This window comes from Physcomitrium patens, chromosome 8 (genome assembly GCF_059467195.1).
Source record: "Physcomitrium patens ecotype Gransden chromosome 8, ASM5946719v1, whole genome shotgun sequence".
Lineage (NCBI taxonomy): Eukaryota > Viridiplantae > Streptophyta > Bryopsida > Funariales > Funariaceae > Physcomitrium > Physcomitrium patens.
In genome coordinates, this window is record NC_143417.1 from 12,745,062 (window position 1) to 12,770,709 (window position 25,648).

Consider the following 25,648-nt stretch of genomic DNA (forward strand, 5'->3'; position numbering starts at 1 on the left):
CTCCGTGAACGTGAGATACGAGCAATTTCATGTTTCTACATGATTCATCAGCACACCTTGAAAAACAATTCAACACAATGTCTTATTCATTTGACTTCCATGCATGTAATGAACTCATCACGCACCCAAGCTTAAAACCACACTAGATGTTCCATTCCATCTCCAGTCATGTCTGACTTCTTCCACACCTTGCATCATGTTGCAATCCAAGTAGTGGCTATATGCCAAATTATTCACTTGTTTAAGTACTTGATGGTTTGTTTGAAACTCCACGCTGACTTCTTCCACACTTTGCATCATGTTGCAATCCAAGTAGTGGCTATATGCCAAATTATTCACTTGTTTAAGTACTTGATGGTTTGTTTGAAACTCCACGTTATCATTGTTGTGCCTTTCTTTTCTTATTGTGAAATATTGTAGTATTTAGATTTTGATTGTTGCTTAGTTTTTTGTCTTTAAATTGAGTGGAACAAGATTAACATGAAATTGCTCATATCTCATGTTAATTTGGAACGTTTTAGATTTAAATCTTGTAAATAGACACTAATATAAAAGATTATGACGTTTGAAAATTATTTGATGCATTGAAGATTATAAATAGCTAAGATATTAGATTATATATATATATATATATATATATATTATTTTATAAGAAGTGTCATCTTCTGTGGACTAAATATGATTATAAAAAATTAAAAAATTGCTTTAATTTTTTCTATTTTTCCTTTTTTAATACGTTCAAATTGTTCATATACTTGGTGAGCATTTTAAATGTTCCATTTTAGTACAAATCATTGTTCTAGAACTACAAGAATAAAGCCTTTTGCATAATTTTTTTATGTTCTTCTTTAATCATTTGTAAAACAAATATGTTCATGTTTAGATAACAGTGAGATAATTGAATCTAATCTAAATAATTGATATTAAATCTAATTTTAAGAAGACTTTTTTAGCTACATATCTTGATTTTCTTGCATAATCATAAGAAAATTCATTAAATGCAACATGATTCTTAATATATTCTTAAGTGTTTAAAATTTGATAAATATAAATTGAAGAACAATATGCCTTATTAGACATGACATTTAAAAACATATGGCTTACCAACTAGTAATATAAATATTATTTTTAACTAAAAAAATAATTGAAGATGTAATGTTTATATTATAGGCAATTTAAACCATTGCTAGAAATTAGTTCATAGTAGTAGAAATTTATTTTTTTGTATTTAAAAAAATACATCAATATATATATATATATATATATATATATATATACATATATTCATACATATAGAGTGATTAGAAAATTCTATTACTTTATTTCTAGAAAAGTAAAATTATTTTTGTTTTGCCAATGTCATTCTTGAACTATAGTTTTGTTCAAGTCCACTTTAATCTTTTATGCATTGAAGCATCTATTTTAACACCTTCTTTTTTATATAATTATACTTTTATTTAATCTCATTTTCCCTTTGTAAGTTGAATATTAAAACACTTAGTTTTATAATTTAGAGTAAATCTATGAAAATATCAGACTTTATTGTAAAATATCAGATATCATTTTTTTTTCTCAAATAATTAATAACAAGAATCAAAACTTAATTTTACAACCATTTCTATGTTATTTTAGAATGCTACTAAAGAACATCATAAATTTTGTGTCATTCTTTTTTTTCAAGTTGGCATGAAGTTAATTTTTTAATTAAAGTAATACAATATTTTAAATTAAATTAAATCTCAAATTTCTTAACAACACATTAGACATTTCTAATCTAATAAGATAGCTTTGGTAAAAATATTATAGATTAAATAATTTTGAAATCTAGTTATCATCTAAAATAAAAATGTCAATTATTGTATAAGTTGGTGATGCACTTCAATTACATTTTTTTCAACAAACACCACCAAAATTATTCAATAGACATTCTTTTATAAAATAATACCAAAATATATTATAATAAAAAAAAGTAAATTTATTTTATTTATTAAACTTAATTTTTTATAGATTGTACTTCAGTAGTTTAAATTTATTATTGTGTTATTTTAGGCATATGCTAAATAAACAAATATTTACCAATTTTTCCATGTCTAGGCTTTCTTATCAATAGCTATGTCCAACATATTATGCCATATATAACACTTTTAACTTCAAAACTGTATTTACAACCACAACAATTCTTATGTGCAATTTTGGGTGATTATACTTGTCACCACCAAATATGGTGTTACAGAACAAATATGTTATTTTTATAATATTTTCATAAATCATAATATTAAAAACCATAAAACTTGAATACTAAATTATAATCGTATGTGGTTTTTTTTATTGTATCACGATTTATTTATTTTTTAAGTTATATTAAATACGCTGGATCATGTTTACGTCTGTATTTGTTAACGTGATAAAAATAAAATAGTATTCACTTTCATTGTTGATTCTAACAGAAGAAAGGATTGAATCATTGTTTAATCTTAATCATGAGTTGATTGAGTTTTACTAATGTTGAAACTTTAATTTTTTTTGTAATTTGAAAAAACTTCTTGGTTGTTTAGTTACATTTAATAATTATAATTTTATTATCTGAATTACATTTTTTTAAAAATATTCCTGCATGAGAGAATTAAGAAATGTATTTGAAAATTTAAATTAAATTAAATAAACATTGCCAGGAAATTCTGCACTAAAATTTGTCAAATTAAGAGAAAACAAATTAACTCTCATATACCAATTTTTAAAGTCACTAATATAGAACTACTCTCAGGAATACATGTTTTAGATTGGAACTGAACACCTCACTAAATTACTCCAATAAATGTGATTAATAAAACATAAGAAACATTTGTAGGTATAATAAACAATCACCTAATATCTTCGCGAGCACTCTGTCGCCAGATCAGTGGTCTGCAAATCAAGACTACGCAGAGGCGTTTGACAGATGCACGAAAAGAAAAAAAGAAACAAAACAAAACAAAACAAAACTTCAGAAATCATTCATGATCATGAATTTGTTTCTACTAATCCATTGAAAACAATGAATAATCACCCATGTTTCCATGGCACTTCCACCATATGATATGGTCCAAACCTCTGTCTCCTGAGTCTTACATGCTTCACATTTTCGCAACACGTCAAAGATGTCGCCTTGTGGCTGGAAATGTTTGTGTGTGCCCACTACCTGGGTACCCAATTTTTAGCAGAAAGTTTTGTGAGCTTGACCAGCGGCTCAGAGCTTCAGACGCAAATCAGTAGCCTGGAAAGCAACTGGGACATGTGCTGGTGATGGTTGCTTCGATTCTTTTGTGAGGAAGAGGATTCTTTTGCCGATGCGTCGTTTGTGCCACATCCAATTCTACCTGCAGTTGAACCCGACGAGCAGCGGTGGATGAACTGCCATGATACATTAGATATTTGGTCTTTTATTTTCGGGGCTCTTGCGGTCCATGTGTACCAACATTCTTTGTGGTTTTTGTCAGGTCATGCCTTAGGAAAGTTTTGCTTCCCTTGCTTTAGCTCATCGTTTTCAGCCTGAACTTGTCGCTTGCTGGATCGGAGATGGATCTCTTGCTTTGGGAGATAATGCGACTGCATTGATAGGACTTGTCTTCGCGGTGTTTGACAATGTTGAGTTAATCCTCCGAGATTCACCTGCCGGTAGGAATCGGTTCTATCATTGCATGCCATTGCTTATACCTTGAGTCCAGCTTATTAAGGGCGTACACATTGATGATTCATACATTGCCTCCTAGAAAATCACCTAAAATTATGTACTGAACTGTAATAATTTGGACAGTACTTATTTTCATGACGATATGTGATAACTAAGGATTGGGAATTATGGAATAAACTCTCCAACTACCTGTCACTGATGGGCCGTGCTTGTAGCCTTGTGCAGTGTGCGCTTACCTAAAAAATTACTCCCCGCTACAAGTTATGAACATTGCGTCGACTGGTCAAAAGCAGAGGGTTTTGTTCTTGTATTGCAACCATCTCGATTGATGAACTTGCGCCGAGAATGTTGTGCGTAGAAGATTGCAATTGAATCAGATTCACCTCGCCCTTGAACTCTGTCGAAATAAATGTTCAAATTTACATGTCAAATGCTGTGGATGAAGGTGGAATGGAAATAGAATCTCCCCTACTTGATAGGATCAAGCTATTTGGCCAGCCAACCTGCTCCAGCTGCTGTGGGTTGTCCTGTTCGCATGTGCATTCGGACTGCCAAAAGCGCATTCATGAATTCTTGTTGTCAAATGAAACTGTCTACCAAAAGTACCGTGCATCCGAATATTGTATGATGCAACGCTGGAATATGGTGAATCTAGACTTGGTGAATTCTGGTCCACACCAATCATTATGGTTGGCAGGCGTAGCATGGGGATGAAGCTTCCCCCACTGGACTGTAACTCCCAACTTCGCTTCTTTGAGACAGTTACCGCTGCAAAATTAGCGAGGGGACAAGGGAAGGCATTGAACGTGAGCTTCTAGGGAAGTCGAAATACTGAAGACAATCCTATATTTTGTGTCGACCCTCGACTGGATAAAGTTTGGACAGACAAGTTAGAAATATAAAGCCCGTGATGGAGAATACTCAGAAGTCGTAGCAGGTTATAAAATAACATGACATTATGTGTATCAAGCACGAACCACGCCAATTCGTGGAATAAAACACCACCACCCATCCGCACAGAACGTTGCAAAGAGTGACGGTCTGGGTGTGATGACCTGATGGGGATTCTAAAACAGCGTCGGGGTGTGATGACCAGATAATATCCTAGTTTTCTTGGTAAGCGTGCCGCTTGAAGATTGAGCTCATTCCTGTCCTGCCTGTTCTCACTTGAGGCTCGCAATGACCACATGTTGCTGTCGGTGTTCAAGCTCTGGCTCCGAGCCCTCCAAGTCCGAATGAGTCTCTAGAGGTCCATCCTGGTGTCTTCTAGCCCCAATGGGTCAAGGAGTGGACTGTCTCGTGCGGAATGCTGCCCATTATGAGAGACGTATTAATCTCGTGCCGTGAGTGTGATCTGTGTTGCGCAGGAGCCAGATCTGTCAGTTGGTGCCGGAGCTGCAAAGCTGCCTGCCATGTCCACTGGGTGTAACGATTTGGGACGATCATCTGGCTACGGTACTCTGGAGGGTTAACTGTATTCCCAAATAAGGCTGTCAGCGACTCGCGATGTATCTCTACCTTAAGCATTGATAACAAAAAAAAAAAAAAAAATCGAATTTATTTTTAATTCATCAACAGTGGTGTTTTTTTTGTTTAACTCATACAGGTTCATCATACTTAACACATGAAGAAGAAAAGAGAAGAACAGAATCACGTAGAAGCAGTCAGCTTTCAATACATGCACCGTAATCTTTATAATATTTATTATCTTTAGAAGAAGTTATGAAATCAACCAAATCATTCTTTTATCACAAGTCTAAATATGCTAAACCATATCTTGATTCAAATAATTATTAAAAATACAAAGAAAACATGATTTTTTAAAATATTTATTTTGAGCGTTTTTAGGAATTTTTTTTATTTTCTTTTCTTTAATAGAAACTCATTAAAATAAGCCCAACAAAAATTCTTTGAAAACACTTTTCATACCACTTAGAAAAAAATTCATTCCATTTTTGTTTTTCCTTATGAAGCCTTTGGACTTATTTCTTATTGAAAAGCCAACTCAAGAAGCCATCTTGATTTCAACCAATCAAAACATCCAAAAGTTGTGGCATGTCACCTTGTCTCATAAGTATAAAGTGTCCTTTGTGTTTTTCTAGAAAATAAAAAGGTTGGTTTTGGAAGAAGCATATTAATGTTTATGAAACTAATTATAGTATTCAAACTCAGATTTTAAAATTTTTTATGCTTAATTTATTTTAATTATTGATAAAAAAATTAGTTGAAATTCAAAATAACCTCAATACAATTTAAACAGAATTTAAATATTTTTATAAGTTTGTTGAATTGCATCTCTTTAATCTATATATTATCTTATAGATAATATGTAGAATGAGTATATCATTTATTATTTTAACATGGTATGCTATGACATAATTTGATATGGTATAGTCTTCTGTTGAAATTATGTGCATTATTTTATCAGCATAGTTGTGGGGCATGTTTTACAAGTAACATTGCTTTAGTCATATTTTATTTTTTCAATTTATTAACTACTTGATTTACTTCATGTATTTTACCTTGGTTTATTTTTTAGCCTTCTGCTTGTGTCTGAAATTTTGATTGTGCATTTTATTTTTATTATTTTTCTTTCTATTATTCATTTATTTTTATTACTGAAACCTTTATGTATTCTTGTTTGTGAATCATGTCATATATATGTAAAAACAACAGTCAATTGTTGTCAAAATAAATTAAATGAAGAACCCCCCCCCCTCTTGTTTAATTACTCAGTTTATCTTCCAGTGTCAAATTTGACAAGGAACTCAATTCTACTATCTTTCCAAACAAAAACATAAAAGCAGAAAGAAAAAGAAAACGAATACGTATATATACATGTACATATGTACAAAGAGAGAAGCAAACTTTTGATATGACAAGGAGAATCAAAGTGATTGTCTCAACAAAAGACACATTTATCTTTAGTAGTGTTTGTCTTTTAAAGTGTTTGTCTTTTCCTTTTTTTTTTTTTTTTTTTTTTTTCATATTTTGTCTAAGATTTAATGGATTTGATAATAGGGTCATGTCAGCAGTTAAGTTTCACACTCCAGCATAAATCTGTTGGATTCACACAACCTACTATTGGAGGTACCCTGCAAGAAAAGCTACAGATTTCAATTCACTGCTTTTTCTTATGCAGAGAGTATGGTGTGTCACATGAGCTTATCCCTCATACAAAAATACACAACATACTTTATTTAGATGGTGGACACATGCCTTGCTTGCCAGTGTATATCAAATACAGCTCTGCTTTCAGTCTGGCCTATCGTTTTGAGTTGGCACTTTGTGTGGATGACAGTTGAGATCCCACTCTTACAAAAGATAGCCCTGGTGATTCAAGTGTTCCTTCTCCTCCCCCACATGTTGCACGTTTTCCTCTGCATGTTGTGTTCATTCACTCAAGACTACACTTGGATGCCATGTTCCAAAATAATAAAGATCCTCTAAACATTCTGATTCCAAACACACAAGGTTCCAAACATAAAGGAGCATGATAGTTTAACTTTTCTGGATCAAAACGAAGTTCTCAAATAAGTTTTGTTGAGGTTAGTGGATAGTATTCTCAAATTGCTTTTGTTATTTTCTGCAGAGTTCTAAAGCCATTCTGTCAAACAGTTTTGGATGGGTAACTTATTGATTCACCTTTACCAGCAATCAAACAACTTTATTCTCATACCAAAAATAACACTGGAACCCACAAAAGATACCTGATGTAGCCTTGAAATCTTGATTAACATATCCTCCCAATGCTTATTTTTAGTCTAGACCTTGCAAAAGGTGGCAAACTTTAAAATATACATAAAAAAGAAAAATGCTCTGTGTGTGTCTGTATTCCTTATTATAAATTTAAGATCTATATATATATATATATATATATATATGTTTTTACGACTTAAATTGTAGAGAGGGTATCAACTCAGACAATCTATACGTCACGTGGTGAGTACGACATTGAATGTGAGAATTCTTTTACTTTTGACATTGAATGTAGTGCTGATCAAGCCATCTGGTGACTAGCGTGGATGTGGGCTCAGGGGTTTCTACCGCCCTCTGCCACACTGTTCCTAACGCTGCTGCAACTATCTGAATAAAGCTGGGATCCCTTGTCATTTGTACAGAAAAGTGGTGGTCGCTGCGCTTCAAGCCCTAATGCGACAAGCATCTGGAGCGGCTGGCACTGCGCCTGGATCCGCTCTGAGGGAAGATCGACTTGAATATTTAGGCCACAGTTCACCGTCCATGTGCATGACTTCGTAGCTGCGGATACCACATGGCAACACATTCACTTCCACAGGGTCCTGAATACTGCTCATGTAGAAAGAGCCAGTAGCAGATCGGCGAGGGTGGACTTGTGCAGCTTGTCGCATGAGTGTTCTTCTGACCCTAATTCTCTCCAACACATTCCCTCCCATTGGTGCACACAAAAGTGTGAGTTTCTACAGGATCGTTGTCCTTGAGTCGTGGCTCGAGGAATGGATCGCACGCTCGTTTACTCCCTTAATTTCTCGTTGCTCAGCAGGATTTGAAGGCCAGGTTGTCCGCGGGGTTTAGAAATACGGAAGGTCTGGTGTTAGTGTGGAATCCTCATGTGTTGCACAAAACAATGTGTCGAATTCCTTTACCGACAATATTGAAGTACACGAGCAGCTGCTTTGTAGCCTGTCCAAGCATTTGGAGGAGCAGGGGCTAAGGATTTGGCTTTCAGAGGAGGATCCGTGCAACCTTGTTAGGTAGTGTAGAAACTAACTTGTTTGGAGCGACCCCATAGTTATGCATTCAGAATCCGTCGAAATTGCTTACAAGTTTTGAAGGTCTTGGTAAGTAGTTTAGTTTAGTTTTTTTTTTTTAGTTTTTTTTTTTTTGGTAACAATCGTTGCAGAAGCTTGAGTCGTACAGGATTTCTAATCATCAGCTGGCATTCAATGGTCATTCCAAAGTGACTGTATGTGGATCTCACGAATAGCGGAGCTGTAGTCTGCTTTGATCAGCGTCGTCTCATGAAGACTGACGGTTGAGGTAGAGATTAAGGTTGATAGTATCTTGCTGAGTTCAGTGAGCCGCGTGTCCTGTACACGTGCTGTTACGAATTCCGGATTGATGTTCGAAGGTTTTACAATGGCCAACAGTTTGGCCATGGACGTTGAGTATATTGTTAACAAGTATAGCTCGTGGAGCCTTTGCGACGCAGAATTCATGGCGCCGAGCTTTCAAGATGAATTGAGCTTAGCTTTCAATTCGCTCTTTGTCATCATGCTTGCGCTCACCTCATTGTACAATCTCGTTGTGGACAGAAGTTCACATCTCCGGGGTAAAAAGATGATGACGTCCGTCAATTCGAGTACCTTTATTAGTAGTCTTAGGCTCATTGCAGCTTGTTTAACAGCTCTGACGTACTCCGCTGCTGCTGCTTGGGAGAGATACACTGTGGATGCAGCTGGAAGCCGCGCAACGAATCATAATTTAGAGGTTCGGAAGATTTATTTTCTTGCGCAGAGCTTGACATGGCTCGCTTTTGCTGCAATATGTGCGACGGAGATGCTAAGGGTTCGTATTGTTTCGACGAAAGTAGCGAGAAGCCTTGTGCAGCTGTGGTGGATTATTACCTTTATCCTCGCAGCAATTCAAATGATATCACTTGTGATTAGAAATCTCGAAAACTGCCCCAACCAGTACTCAACTCCATCCGAAGCTATTCTTTCATTCACAGCCGGAGCAGTAAACCTTGTTGCCTCGTCGGTCCTTGTCCTCACAACGAGGAACGACCAGACGGAAAATGACGAAGATGCTCAATGCATTGGCGAAAATGAAGAGCCTTTGTTAGTCAGTCATCATCACGATGAGATTCCCTCACATGAAGCTATCAGTGGTTATGCTGAATCAAGTTGGCTGAGCAGATTAACGTGGCAGTGGATGAACCCCCTCCTCCAGAAAGGTTACTATTCTCGTCTCGAGGTAGACGATGTGCCAAAACTTGTGGAACAGTACGATGCGCAGAAATTGTATCAAAGATTCTCAGAGAATTGGAGTAGAAGCGAGGGGAAACCCAATCGCGTTCGGACGTCGCTGTTTTTGTCTTTCAAGAAAGAATTCATGCTAACAGGGTTGCTAGCGGTGTGCCGCGCATGTGTGATGTACGTCGGGCCGGCGCTTATTACGAGCTTCGTAGATTTCAAGTCACAAACCGCAACTGGAGAGCACAACGCAGGATTATGGTGGGGATTTACACTGGTATTCGTTCTTGCATGCTCCAAGGGCACTGATGTACTTGCATCGCACCATTTTAACTTCCAATGCACGAGTCTCGGCATAGCAATTCGGTCCACTCTCGTAGCAGTGGTGTACAAGAAGGGAATCAGGCTCACAAATGCAGCACGGCTTACTCATGGCGTGGGGGAGATTGTGAATTACATGTCCGTGGATGTGCAGCTGCTGCAGGATGTGATTGTACAGGTTCACAACTTGTGGCTGCTTCCTATACAAATTACCATTGCCTTGACAATCTTGTATTCTGTTGTGGGATGGTCTATGCTCGCCGGTTTGATAACGATGGTCGCCATCGTATGTTTATCAACGTGGAGTGGGAAGCGGCAGCGTATGTTTCAGGGTTTGATCATGAAGGCGAAGGATGTACGCATGAAGGCAACGAGTGAGGCCTTGAATAATATGAAAGTGATCAAGCTGCAGGCATGGGAATCGCATTTCCGTAACCAGATTGAGAAGCTGCGGGGTCTCGAGTACCTATGGATTGTACGATTCATGTACCAAGTGGCGAGTACCACTGTCTTCGTCTGGTGCGCGCCCACCATCGTCTCGGTTGTTACTTTCGCTTGTTGCGTTCTGCTTGAGGGAGTGGAATTGACGCCTGGCCAAGTTTTTACGGCCGTGGCCACATTTCGCGTTGTCCAGGAACCTATCCGGAATTTCCCTCAAACGTTGATCTCCGTGAGCCAGGCCCTAGTGTCTCTTGGACGTCTGGAGAAATTCATGCGAAGTGAGGAGCTTGATACGAATGCAGTGGATAGGAAATCCATTGAAGGAGATGAGGATTTGGCAATCTCTGCTCGCTCCGCGTCCTTCTCCTGGACTGAACCAGATAGTAGCCATGAACAATCGACATCGATTCTAGCAGATATCAATTTGGAGGTGAAGAAGGGTGCCCTTGTTGCTGTTGTTGGCACTGTTGGATCCGGAAAGAGCTCTCTTCTGGCATGCTTGCTCGGAGAAATGCCAAAGCTCCATGGCAAGGTATTATCCTGTTAACACTTATCAAGTCCGAGTGACTGATGCTGCCAACAATGGTCATGTGGAGATCGGGTCGGTCACACCTCAGTAACATAATTTTCGTTATCGATTTTTTACATATCTTTGTCTTAATGTTGGCGCAGGTCTGCGTATCGGGAAGTGTTGCGTACGTGCCACAGAGCTCGTGGATTCAAAGCGGAACCATTGAAGAGAATATATTGTTTGGCCAACCAATGGACCGGAAGAGGTACAACGAGACGTTGCGCATTTGTGCCTTGGAGCGGGACATCGAGATTTTTGAGGATGGCGATAAGACTGAGATTGGCGAGCGGGGTATCAATTTGAGTGGAGGCCAGAAACAACGCGTGCAGCTTGCTCGCGCCGTGTATCAAGACTGTGACATCTACCTCTTGGATGACATCTTCAGCGCAGTCGATGCTCACACTGGGTCAGCAATATTCAAGGTATGACTTGAACTATTTGTTCAAAATACATTGTAGGGTCTCAATAACATCATGCAAATTACGGATTTAGATAGCTTTACCTTTGCTGAAACAATTGTGATAATGTTGACTACAAAGGAATGCGTTAAGAGAGCGCTGAAGAAGAAGACAATCATCCTTGTAACACATCAAATCGACTTTCTTCACGAAGCCGACAGCGTTCTGGTATGTTTTCCACTCATCGTTATGTGAAGGGGTTGCTATAATTCCACCCTTGATATTAGTGGTTGAGAATTAGATCACTGAGTTGGTATCTTTTGAAGGACTTCATGAGGAAAGAAAAGATTTACCACGTCTACAATTTCGATCTTGAATTTGATCAGGTGATGCGAGACGGCATGATAGTACAGAGTGGGAAATACAACGATCTACTTAAGCCGGGCACGGATCTAGCGACATTAGTAATCGCTCATAACGAGTCAATGCAGTTAGTGGAGACAGAAAAACCAGCGGACATTGATGAGCCTGTATCTTCCCGTGAGGTATGTTGCAGAACTGGCTAGATCCGTTCTATATTTTTCATTCACAAGTAGCTCACATGAACTCAGATTTTTCTTCTGAACCTTAAGTGACAAAGCATGCCTTGTACTGGTGCAGCCTGATGCGACTTTAGAACGACTCACTTCTATAAAGGGAACAACCGCACCCGCCCAACCTAATGGCAGAGACACATCTGCTAAGCAAGGTTCAGCCAAACTGATTGAGGAGGAGCAGAGAGAGATTGGTCATGTGAGCAAGTCCATTTATTGGTTATACTTGACCAAGGCATTTGGGCCATGGTTGATCATTACCTTGCTCATTGTGCAAACCGTGTGGCAAATCATGATGGTGTTGTCAGATTATTGGTTGGCATATGAGACTTCGGATGGACAGCAAGGTTCACTTAATCCAGGGAGGTTCATTCGTGTTTACTTCCTTCTAAGCTTAGGGACATGGCTGTGTGTACTGACACGCACCATTTTGATCATTCTGCTCGGTTTGAGGACGACTCAAGAGTTCTACCTTCAGATGCTCCGAAGCATCTTCCGTGCACCTATGGCTTTCTTTGACACGACGCCTTCGGGACGCATCCTCAGCCGGGTTCGTTAGAATTCGTCATGTCTGAATCTATTTAGTGATTTTGTAATTGAACTATTTCTGTTTCTTAGATTAGCGGAGCTCTCTAATTTTCCAAACATAAAGTCTTGCTCTGAAGTTTCATTAATGTGCGCAGGCGTCGGCAGACCAATCTACATTGGACGTATGGATGGCTTTCTTTTATGGTGCATGCTTAGCCATTTACTTCACTCTTTTCGGCTCGATCGTTGTGATGTGCCAAAGTGCGTGGCCCATAATACTTGTCATGATCCCTCTCGCGTACGTTTATGTCTTATATCAGGTAATTGACAGACTTGGCCGTAATCGATTCTTCTAGGACAGCTGTATGCAGGTTTTCGCAGAAAATAAGGTACCTACTAAGTACAATTGGTGGTCGTAATGCAGGCCTACTACATTGCAAGCTCTCGGGAGCTGACAAGAATGGACTCCATAACGAAGGCGCCTATAATTCATCACTTTTCGGAGAGCATTGCGGGCTTCATGGTCCTCCGATGCTTCAAGAAGGAGCATGAATTTTCGCAAGTCAACATGGATCGGGTTAATCAGAACATCTGTATGGTTTTTCATAACAATGGTGCCACCGAATGGTTAGGATTTCGCCTCGAGATGATGGGCACTGTTGTACTATGCGCTTTGGCCTTCTTGCTTGTTGTGTTGCCTGCTCGTCTAGCTCCACCACGTAAGCTCTCCCTTCAACACTAAACTTATTGATATTCTTGCGAGATTTAGCTGTACAAGTATTATTTTATGCTGTAAAATGGATTTCCTAGAATTTCGAGCCATGTCTGACGGGAGATTTCCGCTTGCAATGCATTCAGAACTGGTGGGACTGGCGTTGTCGTACGGATTAACTTTGAATCAACTATTTTACTGGACAGTATGGCTCGCCTGTAACCTTGAGAACAAAATGGTTTCAGTGGAACGTATCCGTCAGTTTACTAATATTCCAAGCGAAGCTCCATCAATTGTTCCAGAGCGTCGGCCAGCTGCAAATTGGCCATCAACAGGGGCCATCGAAATCAAGAATTTGCAGGTCAGGAGATAAAAAAAAAAAAGAATAAAACATGGCTGTAATCTAAGATTTTGATACCAGAACAATAGTTTGCTGCACCTGCTCTCACAACTTGGTTGCTTTCCATTTTTAAAAACTTAAACCATACAAAAGCATTCTAACCTTGCACAATATGCATCTTGCAACAGTTGCGGTATCGTCCAGGTACTCCACTTGTGCTGAAAGGCATCTCAGTTAGAATCTCAGGTGGTGATAAAGTGGGCGTCGTGGGCAGAACAGGCAGCGGTAAGAATATTCAACAATAGTCTATGTCCTGATTGATAATGTTGCCCGTGAGTGTAAGTTTTGGTTTCCTTTGGGAAGGTTGAGTTTGAAAATCGAACAGCTTTTCAGACTGAAGGCATGAACTTCAAATCTCTTGAAGCTTGAATGCTTCTCTAATTAGCTGGATACGTTCTTAACTTTGTTTTGTTTTTTTTTGTCTATGACAGGTAAGTCCACTCTTATTCAGGCACTCTTCCGTCTTGTGGAAGCCTCTGCAGGTCAAATCGTGGTTGATGGTATTGATATTGCTACTTTGGGGCTCCACGACTTGCGTTCTAAATTTGGTATCATACCTCAAGAGCCAACTCTTTTTGAAGGCACAATACGCGCGAACATTGACCCCCTTGGGGAACATAGCGACGTGGAGATTTGGGAGGTGAGACTCTAATCACTCATTTCTTCGGTTGTACTATAGATCTCTATCTTTCAAGGATTAGCAGAATTGCCGCATGGTTTGAATTGTTAATTTTCAATCGCAAGTTCTTGATGGTATGTGCAGTGCTTGAAAGCATGTCAATTGGAAGATATTGTACGAAGGAAACCTGAAAAGCTCGACTCACCGGTGGTGGACGACGGAGACAATTGGAGTGTGGGGCAGAAGCAATTGATTTGCCTTGGACGAGCACTTCTTAAGCAAGCTAAAATATTGGTTTTGGATGAAGCTACTGCGTCGGTGGATGCGCATACAGATTGGTTAATCCAAAAAACAGTTCAAGAGGCATTCGCAGATTCTACAGTTATCAGCATTGCACATCGGATTCCAACTGTCATGAATAGCGACAAAGTTCTCGTGTTAGACGCAGGTGAGCTTCCAACTGCCAAGCCTTGACTTGAGTCATGTTTGTCTAGATAGCTTACTTGACCCGATGCTGACCTTGTGAATTGTTATCTTCTGAACAGGAAGGGTAAAAGAATACGATAGCCCAGCAAGGCTGTTGGATAATGGCACATCATCGTTGTTCGCAGCCCTTGTGAATGAATATGCATCGCGTAGACACCAAGAGGGCCCAATGATATAGCAATACACAACATTTTTATTCTGCAGAGTAGATTGAACACCCCAGTTTCCTAGGACAAGCCGATAGAGTTACCTATCAACCTCATTAAATGTACTTTATCCTTAAATCCCTCTCGTTTGAGCTACATAACACCGCACTCTACTTCAAATATATGTATCCAACTCCCTATGCATATGCAAAATGTAACCTGAATATGCGTGCAACTTAGTTTCTGTAGCCTCTCAAATTCGCCTTTCCATTGACAGGGTGGAATAGAGTAACATTTCTTTAACTGTCTGACCCTTAAATCTAAGTATTCGTGATTATGCAATAATCCTCGGCAACATCTGCGTGAGATATTTCCTTATCCAATCCGACTTTCTCCATCAGCTGCTCGGTCATCGTCCTTTGACTTCCTGAAATTCCTACATACGCCCGAGCTGGGATACTTTCACCAGCTCATTAAGCGACATGTAATTCTTCTTACAGTCCACCGATATGTGTTACTCCGATAAGTGTTAAAATTGCATACCCATGAAGAATCTGCAAAAGATTTATTGGATATTGATGTTCAACATCTAGCTGTCTCAAAGTGCATTAATATAGCTCAATGTCCAAATGTGGAGCAAGCTACTTTCACCTTCATAATGTTCCTTTGTGTGATGATCTTGTAGTTGCTGTTGCAAAAAGATTTTATAGCATGATATTCAACAGGAAGGTGAAAAAGGTGCACAAATTCAAGAAGAGATTTCATATCAAGATATACTTACAGAGTGGATGCATTTGCTAGTACTTCCCTTGAGGCCTTTTAAGAGGATGCCTTAAAAAAGATGAAAGAATGAAGAGGATGCATTTGCTAGTACTTCCCTTGAGGCCTTTAAGAAGATGCCTTAAAGAGGATGAAAGAATGAAGAGGATGCATTTGCTAGTACTTCTCTTGAGGTCTTTAAGAAAATGAAAGAAATTAAATTTTGTGCATCTTAGTATGCTCTTTTTGACATATTAAATATAGATTAGAAATATCTCTTTTATAAGATTGAATCAAATTATACTTTTACTACAAAGAGGTTGTTTGGAAAGAAGAAAGAAAAAGAATACATTATTGTTTCACTTATTGCAAATATTGATGGTACCATCAAATTTCTTCTTTTAATTATCAATAAGTATATGAAGCCTCAAGTATTTTCATGTATGCATATTCTCAATCCATATAACCTTTGAAATTAAAGAGTTTGCATATGAAAAAGCTAGGATGACAATAAGTATCTTTGAAGAATTTATATTTGAATTTTGAGAGAATAATGGTTGTTGCTTTTAAAAAAAAAGATATTACTATTGATTAACAATTTTTCAAGTCATCAAGTACCTAATGTAGATATACAATTGAAGATTACTAGACTTAAATTCTTGCCTCCAAATACTGTAACTAGATTCTAATCTATGGATACAAGAATTATTTAATCATTTAAAGCTCAATATTGCAAGCTATTGATTCAACACCAAATAGATTCTCTTATAGATAATAAGAGGAAATATATTAATATATACCAATTTGTAATAATCCTTGAGAATACTTAGCCTATTGGAGTTAATCCATTAACAATTATGAATTATTGGAAACATATACATATTTTTTTGGTTCTTTTTGACAATATGGAAGCAGAAGAATCAATCATGAAAGAAAGAAAAGCTCAAGAAGTAATACGAAAGAAAGAATTGGAAGAAGTTACTACCTTATTGGAATAATTGGCATTAGTATTTGCAAAGAATGAAACTAGACCTACTATGAATGTACATAAATTCATCAATTATGAACTAGAATTCCATCTAAACAATCTCTACATATCTATTAAGGAAGAAATTATGAGTATGCTTGATGAAAGAAATGATTCATTTGACAACAAATCTATTAAAGAAGCAAATAATGTATAAATTGGTGATGTGGTAGTAGATAAAGTAAGATTCAAGAATGCTAAAAGTGTATTAGTGATCTTGAAACAATTTTTGGAACAAAAGCCTACTGATGTTACACCTCTCATCCAAAGTATTAGAATACTTCAAAAAGAAATAAGATCTTAGTATGCATAAGAATCTCATCAAATTACTTTAGATATATTTATTTACTATGCTTAAATATATGACAACATTCATATCTTATATATTTTTATTTTTATTAATATAAATATTATTATTTTTAATTTAAAAATTACATAAGTATTACAAATTATCTATACTATTCCAATTAGTATTAAAGTGTTAACATGACATAAAAGTTACAAGTTTTCTTGCTCATAAATATTAACATATATTGAAGGTGGACTATAATCATATTTGGGAGTGCCAAGCACCTTACCATCAAGGAAGCTCTTTCTTCCCAATAAAATTAATGGCCACATCCTTGTCAAAGAATACTTTACAACTTGCATTATCTTGTGCCATAATTTTTTTTAAGAATTGAATTCAAAGAACATTCATCTAATGATGGATACATATATTAATAGCTTTTAAGAATAGAAAGGAGACCCTCTAAATTGAACATATAAATTTGATGAAGTTGTTTATGGTAGTGGCTCGGTAAATAGAAGTGCTCAACTTTCTAATTACAATGATATTATTATAAAAGAAGTTTATTGATAATAAATTATGTTGAACTGATTTGACCTTTAGCTGCTTCAAATAGTTGTGTAAAGCAATTACATTACAACATCCTAAAAAATGCTTTGCTCGAATGTTTATATTAGGAGTCCAGTCTAGATATTCTTTATTATTGATGCCTTTTAAAGATTTTCAAGTATTGTCTTCTTTTTAGGATGGAATAGTTGGCAATAAGTAGCTAAAGAAATGATATTTTATTTATTTATTTATTTATTTATTTTAAACAAAAAAAACTTTATTACCATAAAAATAGATTACAATTAGTCTACTCACATATGACTTAGATAAGAATACTAATACAATTGAGACTACAATAACTACAAAGACTTAGTGTTATGCTATCGTGGCACTATTATTCTTATAACCATATTAATACAAAATGGCTTTAAGGTGTAATTTGGATAAAGGCCAATCATCAAGATAATATTGATTATAATTCCTAAGGTAGTTAAAAAATAAAGCCTACAATTGGTCCAAAAAGAGCCTATTAAGGTTTTTCATCTATGGTAGATGAAAAGAGACCATGGTAGTACTATCTATTTTTAAACCATTGAATCAACTTTGTACCTTATATAGAGTATAATATCTTATTATAATTTGCAACTGACCACTTCAACTACCTATAATTTATAATCTCGTATAGACTGAAGTAACTTGTTTAGTACCTATAAAATATTTTAAAATACAATATCATTTTTTATTTTATTTTATTTTATTTTTATATTGTTAACAATATAACTAATCAGATCAAAGACTATGTAACATTGGAGTATTTGTATTTGTGTAAGATGTAGTCTAAGAAAAAACCTTACTTTTACAAGAAATGATGCCATGTTTTGTTGATATCTTAACCATGCATGTGGAGATTTAAGATGTGTTTGCCCTACTACTAAATACATTGGACAAATGAATATTTCCAAAATTAATAGAATATTTATTTTTTTACTCTTCTTGAACTCACAAAAAAATAGAAGTTAATATCTTGATTAATGCATCTCCACTATATATTGACTGCAATAATATAGTACCATAGCAGCCACAAAAGGTCCTACTCCTTATTGGTTCAAATTTTTACTGATACAATCTTCTTTTGAAAAGAAATCTTCTATTGAAAAAAATAATCATTTAAAAGAATTGTAGTCTATTTATTCATGATAAGATTGGAAATAATATGCTTGGCTTTTAATAGTTCTTAATCTATTTAGTTAAATATAACATGAATGGTACCTTATTCTTTATAGATGTCTATTAAAACTTCTTTGGATCTCACTTAAGAATGTCAATTCATCCATAAAATAAAAAAAATATTTTTTTTCTTTTATCCTCATATAATTTTGACCATCTGTACTCAATGACAAGATCTTTATAATGTGTTTGATCCTAGCTATATGTCACGTTGTAGATTATGTGAGATAAATAGGACTCTAAATCTGAAAGTAATTAATAGGAAGGTAGGAATATATACTACCTCAATATAGACGGAATTGGTGCCACTAAGAACTTACCATATAAGAATTGGAAAGGCAACCATGTCATTACTATATCAACTAACCTGCACTCTTAAATCAAGTAGAAAGGATGTGTATGACAAAAGAAAGCTTCAATGGTTTCCAAGTCCACTAATGGTTGTATTCTATGCAATAATTTTATGGATCTATAAGGATTTAAAGCTAGAAGAGAATAAAATTTTCTAACTTAAGTGCTCAACTTTCTTTAAAATATGACTAAAAGTGGCTAAATTTAAATTTCAGTAATATATGTAAGTTAGACCTATCAAACTCACATGCCTTAAGAATCCATTTGGATATTAGAAAAGTTAATATATTTAAATAATCGATCATATCTATGCCACTATTATCTTTGGATTAACAATACTACAACTATAAGACTTTAGTATGAGCTCTTTATAGATTTCTAGATTATATATAACTTTAAATTTGGAATCTAGCTTTTGCTATACTTGCCTTTGTTCTTTTCGATATGGCTCCAAAAAAAAAAGTAGAAGAGAATAAAATCCTATTAACAATCACATAGTGGCCTATAATGATACCTTAGTTGTACTCTAGTATTGAAGCTTCTTATCAATACAAGCTTTGAGGAAGTCGTCAATTACTAAAGAAAACATATACAGATCAAAAAGAGTACGTAGCAACTTGTTAATATATCCAATGTCTATCCATATGATTCCTAGGATATTTATTTCAGTTGATTGAGGATCTTCAACTTTTCAATATCAATATGACTTTTTCTAATTGAGAACTAATCTCGAACTTAAGAAAAAATATAATGGATTTTCCTCACCTTTTAAAATGAAAGAGGTATCATCTATATATTATGCAAAAACTTATTGCATATTTTCTACTAGAAAAACTAACCCTTGGACTAAATAAAAATCTATTGTTGATTTCACCATATGGTTGAACACTTCTACAATAATAAAAAAGAGATATGGTACTAATGAATACCTTTAATGTATCCTTCTACCTAACTCAAATGAAAGAACTTAAGAGCCATTAATTTTAACACTTGCATTAAAATCATAGAATAATATTTTAATTATATCCACATATTCAATTTGAAATCTAAATTTTAATATTACTTAAAATAAAACAAACTAATTTTTTATATCATAAACTTTGAAAATGTCTAACTTAAGAAAGATAAATGGTTGCCTTTAAATGTACCTCTATTAAAATAGATTATAGACAAATTTATAATATCTTTACATATAACTTATATACCACTTTGACAACAGTGATAAGTGTCATGGACATACACATGTAAGCCAATAATTACATGTATAAATAGGTAGAAGTAAATAAAAGTAGGTAAAAATAAGTTAATTCTATAATATTTGGTATGGAAGCTTTCTAGAAGCTTTATAGATACTGCTTTGACTTTATAGGTGTCTTTAATTAACTTTTTGGATTAGAAACGTAGTCAAACAAGTTTGCCATGTGCCACACATGTTGTTAGCTTGAAGACCAAACTAACTATGTGGCCCACATGTAGAAAAACTTGCCTGGTAAGTCAAGGTATGTGTCCTACAAAGTCAATACATATTGGAGGTCCTTTAGAACGTCGCCACATAGCCCCTAGTTAGATAGTATATATAGAAACAAGAGTGAAGCTTTCTTCATTCTTGTCAACTTCTTTCTTGCTTCTAGTCCAGTTTCAAGAGTCTCTAATTTTCTTGGCTTTAGGCAATAGCCATTCCAGTTTCTTTCTTTCTTTATATATATATATATATATATCAAGTTATTTCTATTTTGTCATCTTTCTTTGAGAGAAGTCTCACTTGTTCATTTGTCTTTATCATGTTTTTGTCTTTGACAGATTGACAAGAATATACTTACAATATCAGAGCTTTGTCTAATCTTGATTAAGAGTGGATTATCCCTTTTTCTTGATAAGACACAAGCATTTTAGAAGTTGCAGATTATCCTCTTCTAAACTGATATTGTCCTTAGTATTTTCTTTGTTCTCAAGTCTTCTATTCTATTTGACTTGAGCAATATTAGAAATATTCTCTTTTTTAAGTATTATCATGGCAGAACTTACTGAAATGAAGAGTGCAATGGCACAAATGCAAGAGCAATTGAGGGAGTTAATGCTTATGATGAATCAACTCAATTTACCATGACAAGGAGTAACAAGATTGGCAGGAAGTGAAGATATAGAAATGACTGGAGCTGCTTCAACATCTACACCAAATCATGTCCCTTCTCCTAAGGTGGAACGCCCTTCCAATGTTAGAGAACCAAGAATTACCCTACTTGAGAAGTTTGATGGCACCAGATCAAAGTTTAGAGGATTTATGAATCAAGTACAACTTGTGATTAAACTTCAACTCTAAAGCTATCCAACTCTAGGATTGTAAGTTAGATTCATTGATATGCTTCTTTCAGGTTCAACATTATCATAGTTTTCATCTTTTCTTGAATGACAAGATCCAATATTGGATAATCTAGAGATTTTTTTGACTGAGTTTTGATCCATGTATAGAGAACATGATGCAATTTGTGTTGCAACCAATAAGATCCATATTTTATGATAAGGCAATCGATCAGTAACGTCATATACTTCACAATTTTGATAACTTTCAACTGATATCAAGTGAGATGATGCTGCACTTATTAGCCAATTTTTCTACGGATTACAATATGAGATAAAAAAATTAATGCTCAACTTACCTCATCCTTAAACATTGAGTCAAGTAATTGACTTTACTGTGAAGTGCGACAATCGCCTTTTTGAATTCCGATCTAAGAAGCGTACAAGTGGACCTCAACGTTACTATAATTCAATGACAACACCAACACCTCTTCAACACATACATTCGGAAGTAGAGGATATGTAAATTGATGCAGTACGTTTCAAACCTCTTATTGAGCAAGAAAAGACTCATCGTCGTTAAAAAAGATTGTGCTTATATTGTAGAGAACCTAAGTACACTGCTCAACATTGTCCAAAGAAGCGATGCAACCATAAAATGAGGAGTACGGCGATCAAAGAAGATAGCATGTCAAAAAATGAATTTGTCCAGCTACAATAAGGACTGTGGAACTGGAACCTTGTACAACGCCTAGTGAAGATCCTATCCTCTCCTCAGAACCCTCTCCATGTTTTATGATAAATATTATTCTAGAATCTAAACATCTCAAAGCCTCTGCCTTGCTAGATTCAAGAGCCTGAGCATGTTTCTTAGATAAAAAATTTGCTAAAAGACATAGCATATTTTTAGTAAAGAAAATTAAACCTGTTCATGTAGAAGTCATAGATGGTCATGCGTTGTCTTCAGGAGATGTTACTCATGAAATTCTTCCTATAGAAATAGCAACTAATGGTCATAGTAGCTTTATAATATTTAATATTATTAGATCTCTTTCTAATCCAGTCATTTTAGGTTTATCATGGCTAAAAAAATATAATCCTAAAATAGATTGAACTTCTCATAGTCTTGAATTTTTTGAAAGTATAACTAAGAGTGTAGTTAATCAAGTAGAAAGTCATAAATCTAGTAAAATTAAACCTATATTTGTAGGTGCAAGTGCTTTCTTGTATGCTGCAAAAGAAGGATCACCTTGTGTCATTTATGCCAGACCTATTTCTATTAGTGGAAAGACTTCAAGTGGCATTCCAAGCCAATATCAAGATTTTAAAGAATAATTTGAGAAAAAGAATGCAGATATTCTTCCAGAACATCGTTCCTATGACTGCTCAATTGACCTTCAAGAAGGAGTACAACCACCATTTGGACAAATCTATAATTTATCTCAAAATGAGTTAGCTGAATTCAAGGAATATATTGAAGAGAATTTGGCCAAAAATTTCATATGCCATTCCAAATCTCTAGCAGGAGCTCCAATTTTATTTGTGAAGAAAAAAGATGGATCATTGCGGATGTGTGTTGATTATCAAGGACTCAACTAAATCACTATAAAAAATAGGTACCCGCTACCTTTCATATCTGGACTTCTTGATCAGTTGAATCAAGCTAAGATCTATACAAAAATAGATCTATGGGGAGCATATAATTTGGTATGCATCAAAGAAGGAAATGAATGGAAGACTGCGTTTCAAACAAGGTATGGATATTTTGAATACAATGTCATACTTTTGGATTTACAAATGCACCAATAGCATTCCAACATCTAATGAATGATGTCTTTTAGGATTTTTTAGATGACTTTGTTGTATGTTATCCAGACGATATTTTAATCTATTTTAAGAATCCGAAAGAACATGAACTTCATGTTCACCAAGTATTACAAAAACTAAGAGATGTGGGATTCTATGCCAAGATAAAAAAGTGTATATTTCACACTACTCAAGTCGACTTCTTAGGATACATCATTTCAAATGATGGACTTATGTTGGATCTTAAGAAAGTTCAAACTATTATAGATAAGAAGATCCCAAAAACGGTAAGATATGTCCAATGTTTTTTGGGATTTGCCAACTACTATCGGATCTTCATCAAAGACTTCTCTCAAGTTGCAGCTCCACTTACACATTTGACTTGCAAAGATAAACTTCAATTAAGAAGCAAAAGTAGCATTTGAAGCTTTGAAGACAACATACATTTCTGCACCAATCTTGTATCGCATCGATTTTTCTAAGCCATTTTTTATAGAAATAAATGCATCAAACTTTGCTTTGGGTGTTGTATTATCACAAATGGGAACAGATGCTAAACTTCACGTAATAGCTTTTCATTCCAAAAAATTTTCAATAGCCGAGATCAACTATAAGATCCACGACAAAGAACTTCTTGTAATCGTGGATTCGTTTCAAGAATGGCACCATTATCTAGAAGGTGCTTCTAGCTCAGTCACAGTGTATACAGATCATAAGAACCTTGAATATTTTATGTCAGCATGTATTTTGAATCGTCGCCAAGCCTATTAGAGTATAACTTTGTCAAGATTTGAATTCAAAATCACTTATCGACCAGGAAAACAACAAGGTTTGTCAGATGCACTCTTTAGATGATCTTATCTTGCATCAAAGTAAGGAGATGCTACTTTTGATCAACAATGAACAATTCTCTTGAAGCCAAAGCATCTTCATCTTTGAGCAATAAAATCAACACTAACTATTGATTCAACTTTCATTAACCAAGTTCAATCAAGTATGTCTTCTGATCTTCTTATTTGTGATATGAAGAGAAATCCTTCAAAGTCTTATGATACTTCTTAGTTTGAATTCAAGGAGAATCTACTATATTTTGAGGGACGCCTATATATTCTCGAATGTGAAGCTTGATTATGTATTCTTTAAGCTCGTCATGACTTTCAGTAGTAGGACATTTTGGATATAATAAAACTTTGGAACTCATATCCAAGGACTTTTGGTAGCCACAAATGTGGAAAGCAGTAAAAGATTTTGTACAATCTTGTGATATTTGCTGAAGATCAAAAACTCCTCGTCATCAACCTTACGAACTTCTTCAGCCATTATCCATTCCAGAACAAACAAGGTCTTTTATTTCTATGGATTTCATCACAGATCTTCCAATCTCAGGTTCTTATGACTCTATATTTGTGATTGTAGATGATTTTAGCAAGATGGCACATTTTGTACTATGTACAAAATCTATCATAGGTAAAGAAACAACTAAGCTCTTTCTTGACAATATCTATTGCTATCATGGATTACCCAAGGATATTATATTAGATAATGGAACTCAATTTGTATCAAGATTTTGGTGGACTTTTTTCAAGATTCGAAAAGTGGATATAAAACTATTTTCGACTTTCCATCCTCAAACTGATGGACAAACGAAACGTGTTAATCAAGTTTTGGAGCAGTATTTAAGATGTACCATTAACTACCAACAAGATGATTGGACAACTCTTTTATTATTGGCAGAGTTTGCTTATAATAACACAGTACATTCTTTTACAAAACAAACACCTTTCTTTGCTAATTATGGTTATCATCCATGACTTGATACTTTTGACTTTTAAAGAAACAATACAAAATTCTAAAAAAATATTAAAAATAAAAATCATAAATAAATTTTAATCAAATCTTAATTTAATATTAATTAAAATTCTAATGAATCTTAATCAAATCTCAGATCAAATTTTAATTGAAACTCGAATGAACCTTAATCAAATGTTAGGTCAAATCCTAATTAAAATCTTAATTAAAATCTTAATAAATCTTAATAAAATCTTAGGTCAAATTCTAATTAAAATCCTGTTAAGACTTAATTAATCTCTATGTCAAATCCTAATAAAATGCTAAATCTTAGATTAATTCTAATAAATATTAATAAAATCCTAATCAAATCTCAAATAAATCCTAAATAAACCTTAATCAAAATTTAGTTAAATCTTAATCAAATCCTAATCAAATCTTAAATCTTAATCAAATTCTAGAAAAATTCTAAATCTTAATCAAATTTTAGACAAATTCTAAATCTTAACCAAATTCTAATCAAATTGTAGAAAAATATTAAATTCTAATTAAGCTCTAATCAAAACTTGATCAAATCCTAGATCCCAAATCAATCCTAATGAATCTTTAATTAATTCTTAAATCTTAAATAAATCTTAATAATCTACAATAGATTAAATATTCAATAATTAATCATTAAATCATTGATTTCGGCTCAAATTTTTTATACCTTGCA

General features: G+C 34.9%; 1 protein-coding gene across 1 annotated transcript; it reads left to right on the forward strand.

Annotated features, from left to right (window-relative positions):
• Positions 1 to 7,803: 7,803 nt before the first annotated feature.
• On the forward strand, positions 7,804 to 15,184 carry LOC112285629 (putative ABC transporter C family member 15). Its single transcript, XM_024526576.3, has 12 exons — positions 7,804 to 10,918; positions 11,059 to 11,379; positions 11,497 to 11,583; positions 11,742 to 11,900; positions 12,016 to 12,498; positions 12,632 to 12,796; positions 12,901 to 13,195; positions 13,335 to 13,549; positions 13,717 to 13,813; positions 14,020 to 14,228; positions 14,352 to 14,655; positions 14,753 to 15,184. Exons 1-12 carry the CDS (start codon positions 8,771 to 8,773, stop codon positions 14,869 to 14,871), a joined length of 4,602 nt encoding a protein of 1,533 aa, XP_024382344.1. The 5' UTR covers positions 7,804 to 8,770; the 3' UTR covers positions 14,872 to 15,184.
• Positions 15,185 to 25,648: the final 10,464 nt, after the last annotated feature.

What these genes read in the sequence shown, in the direction of transcription:
- LOC112285629 (XM_024526576.3), top strand. Translation starts at nt 8,771, where the DNA reads ATGTTCGAAGGTTTTACAATGGCCAACAGTTTGGCCATGGACGTTGAG. An exon ending in CTGGGTCAGCAATATTCAAG is followed by an intron (nt 11,380 to 11,496) that starts GTATGACTTGAA and finishes TTGACTACAAAG; the next exon opens with GAATGCGTTAAGAGAGCGCT. An exon ending in TGCTCGTCTAGCTCCACCAC is followed by an intron (nt 13,196 to 13,334) that starts GTAAGCTCTCCC and finishes CAATGCATTCAG; the next exon opens with AACTGGTGGGACTGGCGTTG.